Source organism: Sciurus carolinensis, chromosome 12 (assembly GCF_902686445.1).
Source record: "Sciurus carolinensis chromosome 12, mSciCar1.2, whole genome shotgun sequence".
Lineage (NCBI taxonomy): Eukaryota > Metazoa > Chordata > Mammalia > Rodentia > Sciuridae > Sciurus > Sciurus carolinensis.
Window position 1 is genome coordinate 67922494 of NC_062224.1, and position 18461 is coordinate 67940954.

The following is an 18461-nucleotide window of genomic DNA, read 5'->3' on the forward strand; positions in this document are numbered from 1 at the left end:
CCTTTAGGAACAGCGCTTGAAGTTTTTAAAACAGCAAGATCAGCGTCAACAGCAACAAGCTGCGGAGCAGGAGAAGCTTAAGAGATTAAAAGAAATAGCTGAGAATCAGGAAGCCAAGCTAAAAAAAGTAAGAGCACTTAAAGGCCATGTGGAACAGAAGAGACTAAGCAATGGGAAACTTGGTAAGTTGCTTACAGTAGATTTGCTTTAATACTACATGTTAATAGCTGTTTTGGCATAAGAAATCAATTTGGTGTTGAAAGTTTATATACATTTGTAGTAAACGAGTCTTTGTAGATAACCTTAAAAGGAAATTTTTTTGAAAAAGCATAATTCACTTCAATTTTGAATTCCTCTCAATTGAATTCAACACTGAATGTTCTCAATAAGGTCTTTAAATTACTTCTGGAAAATGTAGTAATTTTTTTCTTTATTTCTTGACTAAGAATTTGATAAAAAAATAATAATTTGTTGCAGGTCAGGAATTTTATTCATATAGTAGCTCCATTACTGTACCATTTTAATTAAAATACTAATGGTCTAGTAGCTTCATCTACTGTTACAAACTTGAGAATAAAAGTTCCAAAGTCTGCAAATTCTACAAATGTCTGCATTGAGACAGAAAGCACAGACCTTTTAGAGATGTCTATGTTCATTTCAGTTGCTTTCTAAGAGAAATAGGTTGATTTTAGGACATTCTGAAAATTTTCTTCACTTATTAGAAAATTTATTTTAAAGGCTGGTTGTCTGGGATGTCTTCCATTCTTATTTTTATTTTCAACTCTGATTACTGTTCTCTTCCTAGTGGAGGAAATTGAACAGATGAATAGTCTGTTCCAGCAAAAACAGAGGGAGCTCGTTCTAGCAGTGTCAAAAGTAGAGGAACTTACAAGGCAGCTAGAGATGCTCAAGAATGGCAGGATTGACGGCCACCATGACAACCAGTCGGCTGTGGCTGAGCTGGATCGCCTCTACAAGGAACTGCAGGTACACCATATCTCCTTACTAAATGCAGTATAAGCTCCTTTCCAGACACAGAGTTGTCTATAGAAGTGGCAGGAAGTGCTAGATTTCAGTGACTTTCCTTAAGGTAGAGGAGGAGGGGGACCTCAACCCCAAAGAATCCAGAATAAACTTTATGGTACCTCAGACCGGAAACTTGAGGCATAACCACAGCCAGTGGTCTAGCACAGATGTCACTTAATTTTAAACCAGGAGATGAGAGTGGAGGGACCTTACATTTTTAGAAATTATATAATAGTTAACCATGTGATTACCTGTTGGAGAAATTTTCTTCCTATTCTTTGTCTGTATTTTTCCTCCCTATTTTATTCAGTTAAGAAACAAGTTGAATCAAGAGCAGAATGCCAAGCTGCAACAACAGAGGGAGTGTTTGAATAAGCGCAATTCAGAAGTGGCAGTCATGGATAAGCGTGTTAATGAGCTGAGGGACCGGCTCTGGAAGAAGAAGGCAGCACTACAGCAGAAAGAAAATCTACCAGTGAGTGTCTGGACGTGGGCTGGGGGAGGAGGAGAAAGATGACCAGCCCAGAGAAGATAATTTTTCATAACCAACTTCTTTGGAATCATTATGCAGTGTGTCCTCAGAAAAGAAATGGTATTCTTGGATCCTCAAAAGAGAATCCATTGCTTTTTTTTTTTTTTTTTAACATTATTACCTGTGTATCTGCTTTTCCTGCTAATAATTCTAATAAAATGTGGGTGAGAATTCATTGTGGAGTATTTTTGTTTTATGACATTTCTTGTAGAATCTATGGATAGATTCCGAGAGTGTTCGTTTAAAAAACTAGGAAAATTCCTCTGCCTTTTCTGAGTTTGATCATCTAATGTGTACTAATACTGTAATTCAATACTAATATTGAAGGGCCTGTGCTTCTTTCTTAAGGTCTCATCTGATGGAAATCTTCCTCAGCAAGCGGTGTCAGCCCCGAGCCGTGTGGCTGCAGTAGGTCCATATATCCAGTCCTCTACCATGCCAAGGATGCCCTCAAGGCCTGAACTGCTGGTGAAGCCGGCCCTGCCTGATGGTTCCTTGGCCATGCAGGCTTCAGAGGGGCCAATGAAGATACAAACGCTGCCCAATATGCGATCTGGGACCACATCACAAACTAAAGGTAAAAGTGGATAATTTCCAAGTTCTTACACAACTTAGCGCTTCCCCATCCCCACTCTTCGTTTTCCAAAGTTAAGTTAAAAATAAGAATTATCTTTATATCCTCGTTCTTGTTTGAAAATTTCTTTGTATTCTTTTCTAGTGCAGTTTTTTTTTTTTTTTTTTTTTTTTTAAACCATAACCAATACATTTCTATTCAGGAAATGAAATAAAATAGCATCTAAAATTGTTTTGTGAAGTCTCTTCTTGTTACTAAGGAAATTTTGATAAGATGTTAGTAACTCAAGAACTTTTTTTTTCATGGAAAAACACCCTGTATAAAAATGCCGTTGTCATTTTTGCAGAATGCGAGATTGTGAATCCATTCTGTTGATGAATAGTGTTAGATGTTCATATGTGCTTATGCATGAAAATTTGCCTGCTAATAGTTTTTAGAAGGTAAACATGCTGGGAGATTAAAAGTAAAAATAATAAGGCTCCTTGGTTTAGTAATCTTTGTATTCTGTGTAGTCCTCATGACGCATGGGGAGGTGTAAGCCTGAGTTTTGTAATGAAAGGAAAAAATGAACAGAGTTGTAGGAAGCAGGATTAAAAACATCCTTTAGCTTTACCATTCAGACCCCTGGAAGGAAAAAACAATAACCAGTGTTGTCTTTTTTCTCTAACCTTTGTTATATGCAAACAGTATCTGTAAGTATTGGTTATTTTGCAGTAATTACTGCTATGAAGCAATAGTGCCATGTAGTCTGGATTTTACTGTAGGAAGAGTTATATTCGTTTTGTTTTGTTTTTTGTTTTGTTTCTATAAGAAGCAATAAAAACCATGGCATTTTAAATTTAAATACCAGTGTAGAAGGAACTTGAATACACTGATTTGAGAAAAATTGTGGTTGAAGCCAGGGGTTAAAAGTCCACATTTTTGCCTTTATGTTGTACACAAATCATTTAAGATAAGTGCATCTTGGATACTTGGGTTGTTGGATTGGAAATTGTCTTTTGGTTGATGATGATGTTTTCTTACATCATTAAAAAATAGACACCTTGCTGATCTAAGCAGACTTTTTATTTGCTATAACTAATTTTAAATTGCTTGAGTAAGGTGGGAAAAGCTCAAATTAGAAATACAAAGTCTAATGCAATACTTTCTAAAGAAATTTACTGGAATGTTTGAATCTGGAATTTAAAGCTGTTTTTAGAGATTAAAACTCTTAGTAATAAAGTGAACCATTAAAAATGTCTTTAGAATGTGAAATTATTTGTAGTTTCTTTTGTGCATTCTAGGCTCTAAAATCCATTCAGCTGGACCTGATTGGAACCCTTCAAATGCAGATCTTTTCCTGAGCCAAGGCTCTTCTGTACCTCAAAGTGCTGTGAATGCCCTGGACCAAGGTAAACATGCTGAGAATTTAAAAGTAAAAACGGCAAGGCTTCTTGCATTAGTAATCTTTGCATTCTGTGTAGTCCTCAGATACCTGGGGAGGTGCAAGCCAGAGTTTTGTAATGGAAGGAAAAAATGAAGAGTTGTAGAAAGTTTATTTCTGTTGCTCCTGAACATTATGTTTTGGTCATGTCAGAGGTACTGTGTTTTCTTTTCTAGATGGTTCATTTTCTAGCATTGAGAATAGGGACACTTTTAACAATGGTTAGTTTATTTCCAGAATACATCATTAACTGAGGAACCAAGATACTGTCATTGTAGTGTTCAGGTTATTCCTCTATCTACTTTGCTTAAAAATAGGAAAGCACTTAGTGGGTACAGAATTTCAGAGAAATCTAGGAGACAGAAACTTATGATTGAATAAGCAGATTTATTCCAAACAATTTGACTATCAGCATAGTTTTTTTTCTGTCTTCAGCTGATGATGGGGATGTTCCACTGAGGGAAAAAGAGAAGAAAGTGCGTCCTTTCTCAATGTTTGACACAGTGGACCAGTGTGCTGCCCCACCCTCCTTTGGCACACTGAGGAAAAATCAGAGCAGTGAAGATATCTTGCGGGATGCTCAGGTACTTAAAAACGTCCTGTTTTTTAAAATTTAATGGAAATTCTGTACTATGTTTCTTTAGAAGGAGAGAGCAGAAGAAATAAAATATATTTAAAAAAAGCATGCTGTTTTTTAAATTTCTATTGCTTGAATTATCTATGATCTCCCACTGTATTATAGAATGACTGACATACATACTTCTGGGTCTTATTTTGTGTAAGTCTCCAGAAAATAATAAGGGTGTTGAACACCATATTTGTGCCATTCAAGTATCTTTCTTTGAAATTTGGAACTGAGGTGTTACATTAAATGCTTTTATGGGGAATCTTCTGTAACCCCATTAAGTCTTAACCTTGGGTAAGCAAGTTATTGGTGGATGCTGCAAGTTGGGCGTTGTTTAATCGCAGTAGCATAGATTGCATGAAGTTCTTATGAATAATTATGACTTATTTGTTGGTGCATCTATGAATATGAAAGATGGTAGGTAAGAGTTTTCAGGTGGGCACTTACAGTTGCCCAGATAATAAGGAGGTAATTGGGGGGAAACTGTTTTGCATTACTGAGGTCCCTTTTTAAATATGATCAAATACAGAGATTTAATACTTTTTAATGATTTAAAAATATAGGGTTAATATTTTTACAGTGTATGTTTGTATTTCTGAAATTAGATTATCTAGAATATCGTGTATACTCAGCTTTTAGAGTGTTTTAACTGGCTGTGTATGTGTGCATTACAGGCTGCAAATAAAAATGTGGTCAAAGTACCACCTCCTGTTCCTACAAAACCAAAACAGATTAATTTGCCTTATTTTGGGCAAACCAGTCAATCACCTTCTGACACTAAGTCGGATGGAAATCCTCAGCAGCTGCCAACAGCTGTTATATCCATGGGAAGTAAACCCAAACCAGCAGGGCAGCAGCCAAGGGTACTGCTATCTCCCAGCATACCTTCAGTTGGCCAAGATCAAACCCTTTCTCCTGGATCTAAACAAGAAAGTCCACCTGCTGCTGCAGTCCGGCCCTTTACTCCCCAGCCTTCCAAAGATACCCTTCTTCCAGCCTTCAGAAAACCTCAGACTGTGGCAGCCAGCTCTATATATTCCATGTATACACAGCATCAGGCTCCAGGAAAAAACTTCCAGCAGGCTGTGCAGAGTGCACTGACCAAGACGCATACCAGAGGCCCACACTTTGCAAGTGGTAAGGTTCTTGGTCTTATTTTCACTTGCATAGATATTGGCTTAAGTCCTACACACCAGAGTTGCCAGCTGTCAGCAGACAGCAAAATAACTGGTTTCTGTTTTGAGTGACAGTGGCGTTGAGAGTTTTAATTGTGGTTCCTGCTTTTAATTGGGAGTTTTAGCAGAGTGCCTGCTACATGTCAGGTACTGCACTGGGCATTGAAGATGAGAGGTTCATCCTTCATTCTAAAGGAGCTCACAGGGAGTGGGAAGCAGATACACAGAGGAGAGACCATGCAGAGAACTGTGTCTTCACTGTAGCTTTGCCTACATGCTTTTGGTGCATTGAGTATGGCACAACTACCCTGTTTGTTCTTTAAAAAACAGCACTGTATTTTAAGTTGTTTTCACGAGGACACACCCCTAATTAAATATAGAAAGATAACAAGGGCTGGAAGTATAGCTCAGTGACAGAACCCTTGCCTAGCATACTCAAGGCCCTGGTCCCATCCCCAGTACCAGAAAAGAAAATAAACTAAATAAAAACATAATAAGATAGTTTGTGTTTAATATACACAAGCTGGACATTTCTTTCTTTCTAAATCATTAGTTACAGGATTAGAATAAAATTGACCTTGTTTTAACTAATTGAAAATGGCTTTCTAGTCATGAAATAAATATGTAATTGTGGCCTAAGATGTCCTAACAGAAATTAAGAATCAGTATATGTGCTACCTCTTACTCTTACCATGAATCTTTGTTGAAGACTGCTATGTGATAATTTGAGAATTAACTAAATTTGATAAGAATGTTAAAAGGGAAATATCTTTGGTAAATATAAGTGGTTCTTAATTTTTTAATCTAAGTATGATTCTTCACATTGATTAATTTTTGAAAGACGGAGCAGTATATGTTTAGATTTAGTTTGGACACAGAGTATTACTAATTTTCATTGGGTCTAAATTTTTTTCACATTTTGATATTTTAGGTCTGAATGCCAGTCAGTGATTTCTTATAATTGGCAATATTTTCTTTCTTACTGTTTTGTAAAATAATGGTGCATGTTACAATCAATAGGGATTTTGATTCTGTAGTAGATTTTTTATGCAAAGATGAAACCCTTGCTTTGTCTTTTGTTCTTTTAAGAAATTAGTTGTGCTTGAGGGAATATAATGTAATAACTATGAAATTAAAAGAGGCTTTAGTTGTTATTTGTTACTTTTTAGTTATGTTTGATTAATAGTAACTAGAATTTTAATTTTTTTCCTTTTCCAATTAGTATATGGCAAGCCTGTGATTGCTGCTGCCCAAAACTCACAGCAGCACACAGCAGAGAACATTTATTCCAACTGCCAGAGCAAGCCTGGCAGTCCAGAACCTGAAACAGAACCTGTTTCTTCAGTTCAGGAGAACCACGAAAATGAAAGAATTCCTCGACCACTCAGCCCAACCAAATTACTGCCTTTCTTATCTAATCCTTACCGAAACCAGAGTGATGCTGACTTAGAAGCCCTACGAAAGAAACTGTCTAATGCACCAAGACCACTAAAGAAACGTAGCTCTATTACAGAGCCAGAGGGTCCTAATGGACCAAATATTCAGAAACTTTTGTATCAGAGGACCACAATAGCTGCAATGGAGACCATCTCTGTTCCATCATACCCATCTAAGTCATCAGCCTCAGTGACTGCCAGCTCAGAAAGCCCCACAGAAATTCCAAATCCATATTTACATGTGGAGCTAGAGAAGGAAGCGGTCTCTTTGGTTCCTGAGCCATTGTCCCCAGAGGATGTGGGGAGTGCCAGTACAGAGAACAGTGACGTACCATCTCCTTCTCCTGGCCTTGACTTTGTGCCTGAAGGAGTCCCAGACAGCAGCCCAAATCTCCAGAGTAATGCAGAGGAACCAAACTCAGAGACGCCCCACCTGCTTGAAGTGTATCTGGAGGAATACCCCCCATACCCACCCCCACCCTACCCATCTGGGGAGCCTGAAGGGCCTGGAGAAGACTCTGTGAGCATGCGCCCCCCTGAGATCACTGGGCAGGTCTCTCTGCCTCCTGTGAGTAATAGACCATTTGGGGAGTCTAACCTTGTCACTAGGTGGTTGTATTCTTCAGTTTGCCTTTTTTTTTTTTTTTTTTTTAATTTTACAATCTCAGAATAGACTGGATCTTACAAATGTTATCAAAATGCAGTGTGTGCAGTATAAAGAATGTATTTATCTTAATAACCCATTTCTTTGTGAAGGAAACAGATTTTTATTTTTATCCCTACATATATCACATATGCTATTTCTCCTCTAGCTGGTACCACATATTAGGGAAGTAACTCTGGACTGAAAAGACTTGGATTTGAATTTGATCGCTAGCTTAGCTTTGTGAGATCTGGCAGAGAGTGTAACTTTTCTCATTGTGGTATCATTCTTTTAAACTTTTCTTTTTTCGGCAGTGAAAAAAAATTTTTTTTAAAGTTAGAAAAAATCTTTAAATGCTAGAAAAATTTTAATTTAAAAATTTAATTTAAAAAATTTAAATGCTAGAAAAAATTTTTAAATGTTAGAAAAAATCAACAGCATAAGATTGGAAGAGTTGTTTGAAGTGGGGAAACTGGGGAGCGGGTAGGTGGCCAACTCTTTAGTTTCTTTCTCCTCTTCAGCAAACAACAGAATCCTTAGGTTCCTTTGTACTCTAACTTTAAGTTATTCTAAAACTTTGTGTTTTTGGCTTGGGAATGCCTTCCACACACCTTCCAAATATTAAGTTTTCTTGTCACTTTGAAGTAGGTGAGAGAGAATAACAGTTCCAGAATGTCTAAATAAAGTTTTCTTTTTCATAGTTTAATTGGAAGTCATTTTGTTTCCTTAAGCACAGAAGAAATAGAATGCTGAACCATGAATTTAAACTGTGGTTAAAAGCAAAGTAGCATTTTAAAATGATTTTTTGTAAGTGTTCTTTATGTTTGATCCCTTATTATATCTTTTAGTTGTGATAGTATTCAAGGATAAGCTTCATCAAAGTTACTTTACAATAAATGTAATGTAGTAAACATTTTAAAAAGTTGTACTATAGAGGTTAGGAGAAAAATGTTATAAAAAAAATAAAAAGTTAACACTTTTTAAACAACCTTATGTCTCCCAAGTTCTAAGGCTCAGTTCTCATTTGAGTTCTTTTTTTTTTTTTTTTCCCTCATTTGAGTTTTAAATGTGAGAAAAGGAAGAGGAAATTTAAGCCAGATTTAAGCCCAACCAGCCCATACTCCAGCTTTTTGTCATTCCCCTCCTTTTTTTGTGTCAAAATAATTCACATTTTGAAAAAGAGAAGGGAAACTGGAGTTTGTAAAAGAATCATACTTATTTTGAAGATTGTTATTTTCTTCCTAGGAAGGTGACTTACCCTTTGCTTCTTGTTTTAAGTGAAGTAGAAATTGCTATCTCGTACATTCTTTAAAAGTGAGTGGCTAGCTATCTACTTGCAATGTGCAACTTATGAAGGGTATTTACACAGTCATATTGGTGACACTTTTTTTTAAGAACATTTAACCATTACTCTTTTGTGAGTTACAGTGTTTGCCTCTTAATGTTTTTCAAAACTCAGTGGTTTTCCACATCTTAGATAAAATGAAAGAGAAGTATGTGTAGTGTATTTATCACATCTGAAGAAGCATTTCCATTTTGTTGGATGTGCTTAAGGAACCTATTTATAGAATGTTAGATTTTTGTCTTTGAAATTTTTTTTAAAGCCTTATTAAAATATTTTAAGAATGGTAGAATTCTTCTGTGGTATATATTATAATAACTACTAATCTTTATTATTTAGCTTACTAATAGTCTTTTGCCTGAGGAGGCATTATGGTATGAAATGATTAAGGGCAAAGGTTTCAACAAAACCAGCTTACCTGGATTTGAATTCCTGCTCTGCTGTTTGCTGGCTGTGTGCCTTAGTTTCCTTTTGTGTGACCTAAGGTTGATAGGGGTTTTGTGAAGATTAAATAAATACTTATATGCGTATGTTAGCAATTAAAATTCTGAGCTGCATTGTTGCCTAATTGAAGAGTGTGGGTCCTGCTGTACTCTGTTAGGTAACTTGGAGATCAGTCTTGGCTAGCTTTGAAACTTAATAAAAAGCCAGCCACTTCAGAGTATACTCTTAACTTATGAGTTCATGTTATATTTACAAATGTGCTTTCATTAGGTTTTATAGAGTTCTTCTAACTTTATTGCACTTTGTGAAAATTTATTAAGCTGTATATTGATTGGTCTACTATCCTGAATAATGTTATACTTGAATAAAATGTGCTTTTTAAAGTTCCTTTCATTAGCTTAGCTGAGCTCATTCTACCCTTTTTTTGGTGGTGTCTTGCTTAATTTTCCATGCATTTCCTTTGCAGGGCAAAAGGACAAACTTGCGTAAAACTGGCTCAGAGAGGATTGCTCATGGAATGAGAGTGAAATTCAACCCTCTTGCTTTGCTTCTAGATTCATCTTTGGAGGGAGAGTTTGACCTTGTACAGAGAATTATTTATGAGGTATGTCTATAATTAGTAATTTCTTAAATATGACTTTTGTTTTAAAGCTCAAAATAGAAAGCTAGTCTGGAGAAATTTCATTTTTAAATTTCCTTTTTGAGACCATGGGGCTCTGGAGAAGAACTGTGGAGTATGCTCTAAAATAGGCTATGCTATTTTAAAAGCATGACTAAAATTTTGATAATTCAGAAGTTCAGTTTTCATGTTTTCTCTAGAGTACTTTTCTTTCTTGGGGAGATCATTTTTCTCCTTTAAAATTGCTTATGTATGGATTTGCCTAGTATAGTATTAAATTACTGATGTTTCTACTTTTCAGAAACCTGCTATTGAAAATATTTTTAGTTCACCTTTTTTTTCTTTCCATAGCAAATATAGCATTTACTTAGAAACTAATTTGTGGTGGGAAGTTGGGACTATAAATAAACAAAAATGACTGTAAGGATATAGTTTCTGGTACTTATTTGGTTTAAAAAAATAAAACTTCTTTTATAGTGAGTACCTACTTAATGTGGCTATTCTGTCTTATTTCTTGAATTGTTCTTAATACAAATTTCTTGGCTCCTGTAGGTTTTAATTAGGATTTAAAAAAAAAAAAAATCCCACAAACTTGTTTCTGTTCTCTTGACCCTGAGGAACCACTTAGCAGTGACAGTTCAAGTGCTAAGACACTGGAGTGATGCTCACCACTCTTGTTGACATTACAGGTTGATGACCCTAGCCTGCCCAATGACGAGGGCATCACAGCTCTCCACAATGCTGTGTGCGCTGGCCACACAGAAATTGTTAAGTTCCTGGTGCAGTTTGGTGTAAATGTAAATGCTGCTGATAGTGATGGATGGTAAGATTTTCCTTTAAACTCCATCAAACTATAGTTGGGGGTAAAAGCACCGTTTTAGTGCTGTTTGAAGGCAAAGAAGTGTGTTCCTCTATATTATATAGCTGGTTGTCATCTGCTGGAGAAATGTGCTCTATTTAAGGAATTAGAGTGTCCTCATTAGTGGTTATCTCATCCAATAATGGAAGCAGACAGGGTTTTAAAAAGTTCAATGAATAATCAAGATAAGAAATATTACAAAAGATTTTGAGAGGTTATATCCCATTTTTACTGTAGTATTTTAGTTTTAAAGACTTGTAATATAAAAAACAAGTTAATAAAATACATCTTACACATGTATGCATATATAAATTGCATATAATTTCAATTAGCCTCAGATCATTCCACTAAGAGATTTAAGTGATCATGTGTTCATTTATTATGACCGTCTTCCTCTTATTAGACATTTAGATTGTTCTGCAATTTCTTTTGTTTTTGATGTTATAAATAATACTTGGAGAAGCATTTTGGTTGCATGTTTTAAAAATGATATAAAAATGTGTGCCAACTATGGAAAATGTACAAAATAGAGAAATGAGAAGAGGAAAATAAGCTGTCTGCACCTTTGTAATCTGCAAGTAAACACCATAATTATTTCAATATATTTCCTTCAGTCTTTTTTTGTTGATGTTGTTGGTGCTGGGGGTTGAACCCACAGCCTCATGCATGCTAAGCACACACTCTTAAGTACTTTGCCCAGTCCTCAAGCTCTTTTTTATATGCTTTAAAAAAAATGTAGGTAAGATCAGTGGGGTGCGGTGGCACACACCTGTAATCCCAGTGATTTGGGAGGCTGAGGCAGAAGGATTTTGAGTTCAAGGCCAACCTCAGCAATTTAGTGAGACCCTAAGCAATTTAGCAAGACCCTGTCTTTAAATAAAATATGAAAAAGAGCTGTGGCTGTGGCTCAGTAGTTAAGTACCTTTGGGTTCAATGCCCAGTACCAAAAAAAGAAAGAGAGAGAAAGAAAGAAAAAGAAAGAAAGAAAGAGATCATAATATGTCTTTTTTCTATTACATGATATTTTAGCCTAATGTTTTGGTTTAGTATTGTAGCATAAGCAAAACAATTTTTTACCCTGTCAAAATATCCTTGTATCCCTAATTTTGGGAGTTTAGGTTATATATAACTTTTCACTATTAAAAACCATGCAGTGAAAAATCTGTAGTAACATCCACCAAATTGTTAATAATAGTATTCTGGAATCGGGGATGGAAAATAATTTTTTTTTTTTTTTTTTTTTTTCTTTTAAAAGTGATGTATCCCAGGAAGATAAAACAGAGGGGAGAGGAAAGGGTAAAGAAACTAAACCTATGTACTTCAGAACCCAGTTAACATTCTCAAACCCATTTTCTGAGTTTGGACAGTGGTACCAGCTCTTCTTTAACCTTTACTGCTAACTCAAGATAATTTATCATATTTCTTAAAACATTTGAGATTCTCTATTATTGATAAGTTCTTGTTAACCACTTACCTAAAACAGATCAAAATGTGTGTTCTACGGTCGCTTTTCTAGTCTGCATTGAATCAACAATATTTTCAATTAAAATTTACTTGAGTTTTAAAAATACTATAAAGGTAGCTTATGTACATCTTGATTTCTTCAAAATTGGTGATGATGAAGGGATATTTAAAGTACATGTTTTGCATGAAGGCCTATAATTTAAGGACTGGTTGGTCCTTTACTCTGACAGAAATAACCAGAGTGGGGGATCCAGACGTGGAAGGAAATCCATTTTATCCTGTTCTTGTTAGATTATTGTACAGACTTTGTTTTCTTGATTCTTCCCACCCTTTGCTTGGCTCCTAGCTTTGCTGTGGTCCATTACTCTGTGGTGTTTTCCTTTGTGGCTATAATTCTTTGATGGGTTTAGTCATATGTGTTGTACTAGTTTTTAAACACTGTTTTAGTTTTTTAGGAGAAAAGGTTTGGTAGCTGAAAAATTCAAGAAATTTTCTTACAGGTATCTTATCAGAACAGGTGTCTTTCAATTTAAAAACACATTTTTAGCCCTTACTGTGTCTTATGCACAGGACCCCATTGCATTGTGCTGCCTCCTGTAACAATGTCCAGGTGTGTAAGTTTTTGGTGGAGTCAGGAGCAGCTGTGTTCGCCATGACCTACAGTGACATGCAGACTGCCGCAGATAAGTGTGAGGAGATGGAGGAAGGCTACACACAGTGCTCCCAGTTTCTTTATGGTACGTAGCCAGTGGAATCAAGTGTGTTGATCATTGTGTTCGCTTCTCTCTCTACCTCTAGGGTTTAATTTAATAAATGTTTTTATTATTTAGAAAAATCTCTTGTGTTTTACATTGTCTTTGGCATTGAAAATAGAACAGCCTGGGTCACAAATGATATAACTTCTATGTGTATTCCTGGAAACAGCTGTTGTTTGGAAAATCTTCAGCTATTCAAGATAGTGATGCAGCTTCTGATCGAGTGGTTTTAAAGGGCTTTTAACCACCAGAAGATCCCCGTAAGGCTTTAACATTACCAAGTGCGGGCATGTCTTTGGAAATAAGTGAACAGAACCCCATTCTTTTAAGATGATCACAAGAAAAGCAGCATTAACATAAGAAGCCAAATGGCCCATGTTTTCCTGCAAATCAAACTTGTCATTAAGTAAAATAAAGGCAGCACGTTTTGGACCTTTGTTTTGTTTTTGAGTCTGATTTCTAACATCAGATCTGTACCTAAAGAAAAATTGACTTGAAGTTTTAGATGACTGCCATTTTTATTTACAAGGAAAATTTTTTACTTTACAAGGCTTGATAGTCGAGGTTAATTTTTCTCTTTATGACTTAAGAGGAATTGGGAAGGAGGGAAAACAGACAAATAAAAAGGTCTCAGGATTCCATACTATGTAGGCTCTTGGACGTTGTATTACATGTTAACTAAGATCCATGAGGTTAAAGACGTATGTTTGTGCCATCTCTGCTTGATGACTTTCTCTTGGTGTCTTTGTCTATTTTCAGGCTTTCGATGAGAAGGAAGAGGGGTCATTGAGAATCCTAGACCTTAATTGTTAGAGTTTGGGTTTTTTTCCTCTCTGACTCTTGCTCATTCTCTCCTTCCGCCTCTCTCATCTCTCCTCTCTCCCTTTGTGTGCTGGGGATCCAACCCAGGGCCTCATTCATTCTTGCAAGTGCTGTACCAATGAGCCACATCCCCAATCCCTACACTGTTGGGGTTTTTCTGGGGGTGTGTGTGTATGGTAATGGGGATTGAACCCAGGGGTGCTGTACCACTGAGCTACATTTACAGCCCTTTATATTTTTCATTTTGAGACAGGGTCTCCCTAAATTACTGAGATTGGCCTCAAATTTGTGATCCTACTACCTCAGCCTCCCAAGTTGCTGGGATTACAGGAGTGCATTATTGCACTTGCCTTAATTTTTATTGTTGATACTCAAGATTACTTTTTGTTAATGTTTTGAACTCTGAACCATAGAATATTTTGATATTTTAACAATATTTTAAAATTCATATAATATATTAACATATATTTTGCTGTATTAACTTTATTGGCCATCAGGACTATACTTTAGATATGCTTTTTACAAACATTGGGGACGTGTGGTTGGGGATTTAAAAAATTTATTTTTTATCATGGATACCATAAGTGTTTATGTCACCAATGGATTGAACATAGTGGATAACTGTGTTCCTGGCCTAGGAAATAGAACATGACCACTTTCTGACATCATCTGGATCTCCTTGATATGGCTCTCTCACATACCTATGGTGACCACTCTCTGGAAGTTTAGGATTCCTTGTTTTTAAAAAATAGTTATATCTTTTTGTGTGTGAAGCCTAGTGAGTATTGTTTTTAGTTTTGCCTATTCTTTTTAAATTTAAAGTACATTGTGCTGGTGATTCTCCAGTCTTTTTTCTTTAAACATATTTTATGTTTTTGAGATTCACTTGTGTATTAACTTATTTTCATTGTGCCATACTATTCTATTTTATGACGGAATCTCAGTTTAACTTTCCATTCTGCTTTTGAAGGACATGTGGGCTCCTTCCTTCATTTAAAAAAAAAAAAAATATTTTTATTTTTAAATTTATTTGTTTGTTTTGGTGCTGGGGATTGAACCCAGGACCTTGTGCATGCTAAGCAAAGCCTCATCACCCCAGCTCCTTCCTTCCTACTTTTATATTTGTCTTCTGGTTTACATCTACAAATGGAACTACCAGATTGCCGTGGCACACATCGAGCATAGGGTTCTTTTTGCTCTACATTCTGTGACCCTTGGTGGTTTAGAATGGGATTTCATGGTGGTTTTAGTTTGCATTTCCAAAATTACCAATGACATTGAGCATGTTTTGAGGCCCCTCAAAAATTTTGTAAAAGGCTTAATTTGTAACTCTTAATCTCATAATAGCAAAGTAATGATAAATTTTTTCCATGAATGATTTCTTAGAAAGTGGGACTCAGGTTGTTATTTTAAGCATATTAAAGAATCCAGAATTTTTCTCCTACCCCTTTGTCATCCCTGTCCCAAACAGGTAACACATGGCCAGCTCTAAAACTTTGTGAGATTATAGCTACATCAAATTTTGTTGTCCTGTCATACTTTATGTGTCCTTATTTAAATAAGAAAAAGTTGGAAATTTACCTGACCCTTTATATTGGCAGAACTTTCTTGTGGAAAGGAACAGTTTAATTTTTTGTTTCATTTCTGCCCAGAGTGAGAGAAATACTATATTCTACATCATATTAATTGATACAGAACTATTAAGTTTATAATTAATAGTTTAGTGCCCACAATCTATTCAAAAGCAAGCAGATATTTTCCTGACTGTAAAATACATAAAGATGAAAATAATAATTAACTGAGTTACTGAGAATTATTTTTCAGTTTCTTTTCCTTTCTTCTTCTTTCTTGTATTGCCTGCTCTTTGATGGTGGTTATTTCTTATTAGCATTGCCCTTTAGGATAGAAATATATAGAATAAATAGAGAAAGGTAAAATTTAATTTGTAAATTGGTTATAAACTAATGAAAAGTGGGCTTTTGAGGATTTTTTCTTCCCCAGTTTGTGGAATTTCAGCATCTTTCAGAATTTTGATTTTCGCTGTTTTGGAATTGACTATGTGTAGACTTCTGTATCTCATGTCTGAAGTGCCTTATTTCTGCCTTCTAATATGTTTGATAGTGTATTTCTTTTCCCATTTGGAAATTGATATAGAACACCTTATTAACCATTTCTGATCTTTTTCTCTGTCTGCTCTGGGTTTCAGGTAAAGAATGAAGTGATGTTTTCAGAGTTCCTTGGTCATTACACTTAAAAATAGGCCAAAAGTTTACAAGCATATCATTTACTTTTTTAATAGCCTGGACCCAAGCAATTCCATTTTTAGTTTTGGGGCTGGCAAAAATTTTTGTTTTCTAAGTAAGAACAGTTTTGAGAGATACTTATAAGGTGCTAGGTTTTAGAGCTGTTTTAGATTTGAATGCTGATTATTTTTTATATTCTGTATATGCCACTGGCCCATTCTTTTCCCTGCTCCTGCAGATTTTATTTATTGACTGTTTAGTGTAGTAGTTCTAACATTCCATCCCATTTCTTCCCTTTTTGTTTCATTAAAGAGAAAAGTTCTTCAGAATGGTATACTCTGAATGAAATATTTTTGCTAACTTTCTGTCATGGTTGTAGGAGTTCAGGAGAAAATGGGCATAATGAATAAAGGAGTCATTTATGCACTTTGGGATTACGAGCCTCAGAATGATGATGAACTACCCATGAAAGAAGGAGACTGCATGACAATCATCCGAAGGGAAGACGAAGATGAAATTGAATGGTGGTGGGCACGCCTTAATGATAAGGAAGGATATGTTCCACGAAACTTGCTGGGAGTAAGTTATTCCCATACTTCGTGATGTTTTTATGTGTGTCATAGAGGGGCTTTGTAAAAACGGTTGTGGATATAGTGCACTATACTGTCCTTTGTCAATAACATGTGGAATTTTAAATTTTGGACAGTCTTTCAACTTAAAGCCATGTTTTTGATGATTCCTATTGTGCTCAGAAGTGTATTTTTAATTTTGCCAGAGAAAACAAGAATGACATGCTTCAAAACTTTGTATTGATTTCTCTTTCATAGATTCAGGTATACTCTCACGTGGTTATAAGTGCACAGGGTATGTGTGGGGTGTATGAAACAGAGAAATGAGGAGGATAATTGAGAGACTGAATAAAGTTTAAAGGTAAAAATGCTTGTAAAATTTGCTGTTGATGAGAAAGTAGAGAATATTTGAGGGAAGGAAGAGCCAGTAAGGGTAAACAGCATATGGCATGTAGATCTCAAGCCCTGTCTTCAGCGTCACTTCAGGTCTACCTGGAGCACTTATCTGGTTATCCGAGTGTTGGAAGGAAGGTGGGGAGGCTGGAGAAGACTATCTCCTAAGATTATTGTGAGGATCTTGTAGTAGTCTCACGTTGAACAATGGGAGATACTGTTACAGGTATTTTTTACCAAGTGCCAGACAGACATGGTCTCTACCTGCATTGAGTCCCCTACTCTGGGATCCAGGCCGTGAGCAGGATTCTGTCTCAAGTATTTCACAACTGGGATATTACTTTCTGTGAAGTTCTTTGAAATGACTCCATCACTGGCTCTCTGTATTTTGACTACTTACTGTCCCTCTCCTGACTGTTCCCTCCCTGTGTTGCTTGTCTAATGTGCAGTATAAATTACTTGATACATTTTTACTGCTGCCTTCCCAGGACTACATTTATTATGAAATACACTTTTGGCATTTAGGTAGTATTCATTTATGCAATCATAATATAGATTATAAAGAATAACAAAAGTTTAAAAAAATTAGATTGTTGAGCCCTGTAAAAAAGAGCTTTCAAGTAACCAAAGGAAAGTAGAAATAGAAAGCTGTTATCTTTCATGCACCCCCATTTGCTTCTGCAATCTTTAGCACCAGAGAAGTTCATCTCTTGCATGTGACCACTTTGCCTAATAAAATATCAGTAGTCAATAAGCATGGTTTATATATTGTAGTTTCTTATCTGGGAAAGGTGCTACTTAGAAATAAGTGCTTATTTAACTTTTGTTTTAATTTTCTTTCTTTAAATTGACAAATAATTGTATATATTTAATAACATGGTCTTTAAAAATATGTATACATTGTGGAATGACTAAATCAAGTTAACATGCATTACTGACCTCATGTAGTCAGCATATTTGGTGTGTGTGGTGAGAGTAAACTCTATTTTAAAGCAGTTTTCACGTTTACCATACATTGTTAATCACAGTCATCATATTGTATAACAGATCCCTTGGATTAATTTAATTTTCTATCAGAAAGGTCCTGTGTGTTGGGGGGAGAATTTGTTACCAAGTATGAAGCAGTTGTTCAAAGATGCTTTAAATTGAGCCTTGTGTATAACTTCAGAAGCTTCTAAAATTAACTGACCTGACTGAAGATTTTCATTTTAGTTTCAAATTTAGATATTAGTCCTTTGGAAATCTTTTCTGGTTAGAAGTGTCCTCAGCACAACTTTTTTTAATGTTTTAATAAAAAAGGAAAGTGTGTAAATGTTGACTTCTTTAAATCAGAGGCTCAGCATGAGTCTAGAAAATTATGTTGACTGAATATCTTTTCCTAAACAAGAATGACAGTCCTTTATATAACAGTGACCCATCAATAGAAGTTTGACTCTCTTTAAGTAAATCTGTTTTTTCTGTGGTCTCGGAGAGAAGGGTTTTTGTTTAGTTTGGTAGTTGAATCACTAGTTTAGCTT

General features: G+C 35.6%; 1 protein-coding gene across 1 annotated transcript in view; it reads left to right on the forward strand.

Moving 5' to 3' along the window:
• The window catches only part of Tp53bp2 (tumor protein p53 binding protein 2), a 54938-nt gene that overhangs the window by 35088 nt on the left and 1389 nt on the right, over nucleotides 1-18461 (forward strand). The window contains exons 6-17 of the mRNA XM_047520697.1: nucleotides 8-182; nucleotides 806-987; nucleotides 1337-1501; nucleotides 1907-2135; nucleotides 3416-3523; nucleotides 3991-4139; nucleotides 4855-5317; nucleotides 6578-7359; nucleotides 9687-9824; nucleotides 10529-10662; nucleotides 12733-12899; nucleotides 16362-16561. Coding sequence (XP_047376653.1) covers nucleotides 8-182; nucleotides 806-987; nucleotides 1337-1501; nucleotides 1907-2135; nucleotides 3416-3523; nucleotides 3991-4139; nucleotides 4855-5317; nucleotides 6578-7359; nucleotides 9687-9824; nucleotides 10529-10662; nucleotides 12733-12899; nucleotides 16362-16561 — 2892 coding nt within the window. The remainder of the gene's footprint in view (nucleotides 1-7; nucleotides 183-805; nucleotides 988-1336; nucleotides 1502-1906; nucleotides 2136-3415; nucleotides 3524-3990; nucleotides 4140-4854; nucleotides 5318-6577; nucleotides 7360-9686; nucleotides 9825-10528; nucleotides 10663-12732; nucleotides 12900-16361; nucleotides 16562-18461) is intronic.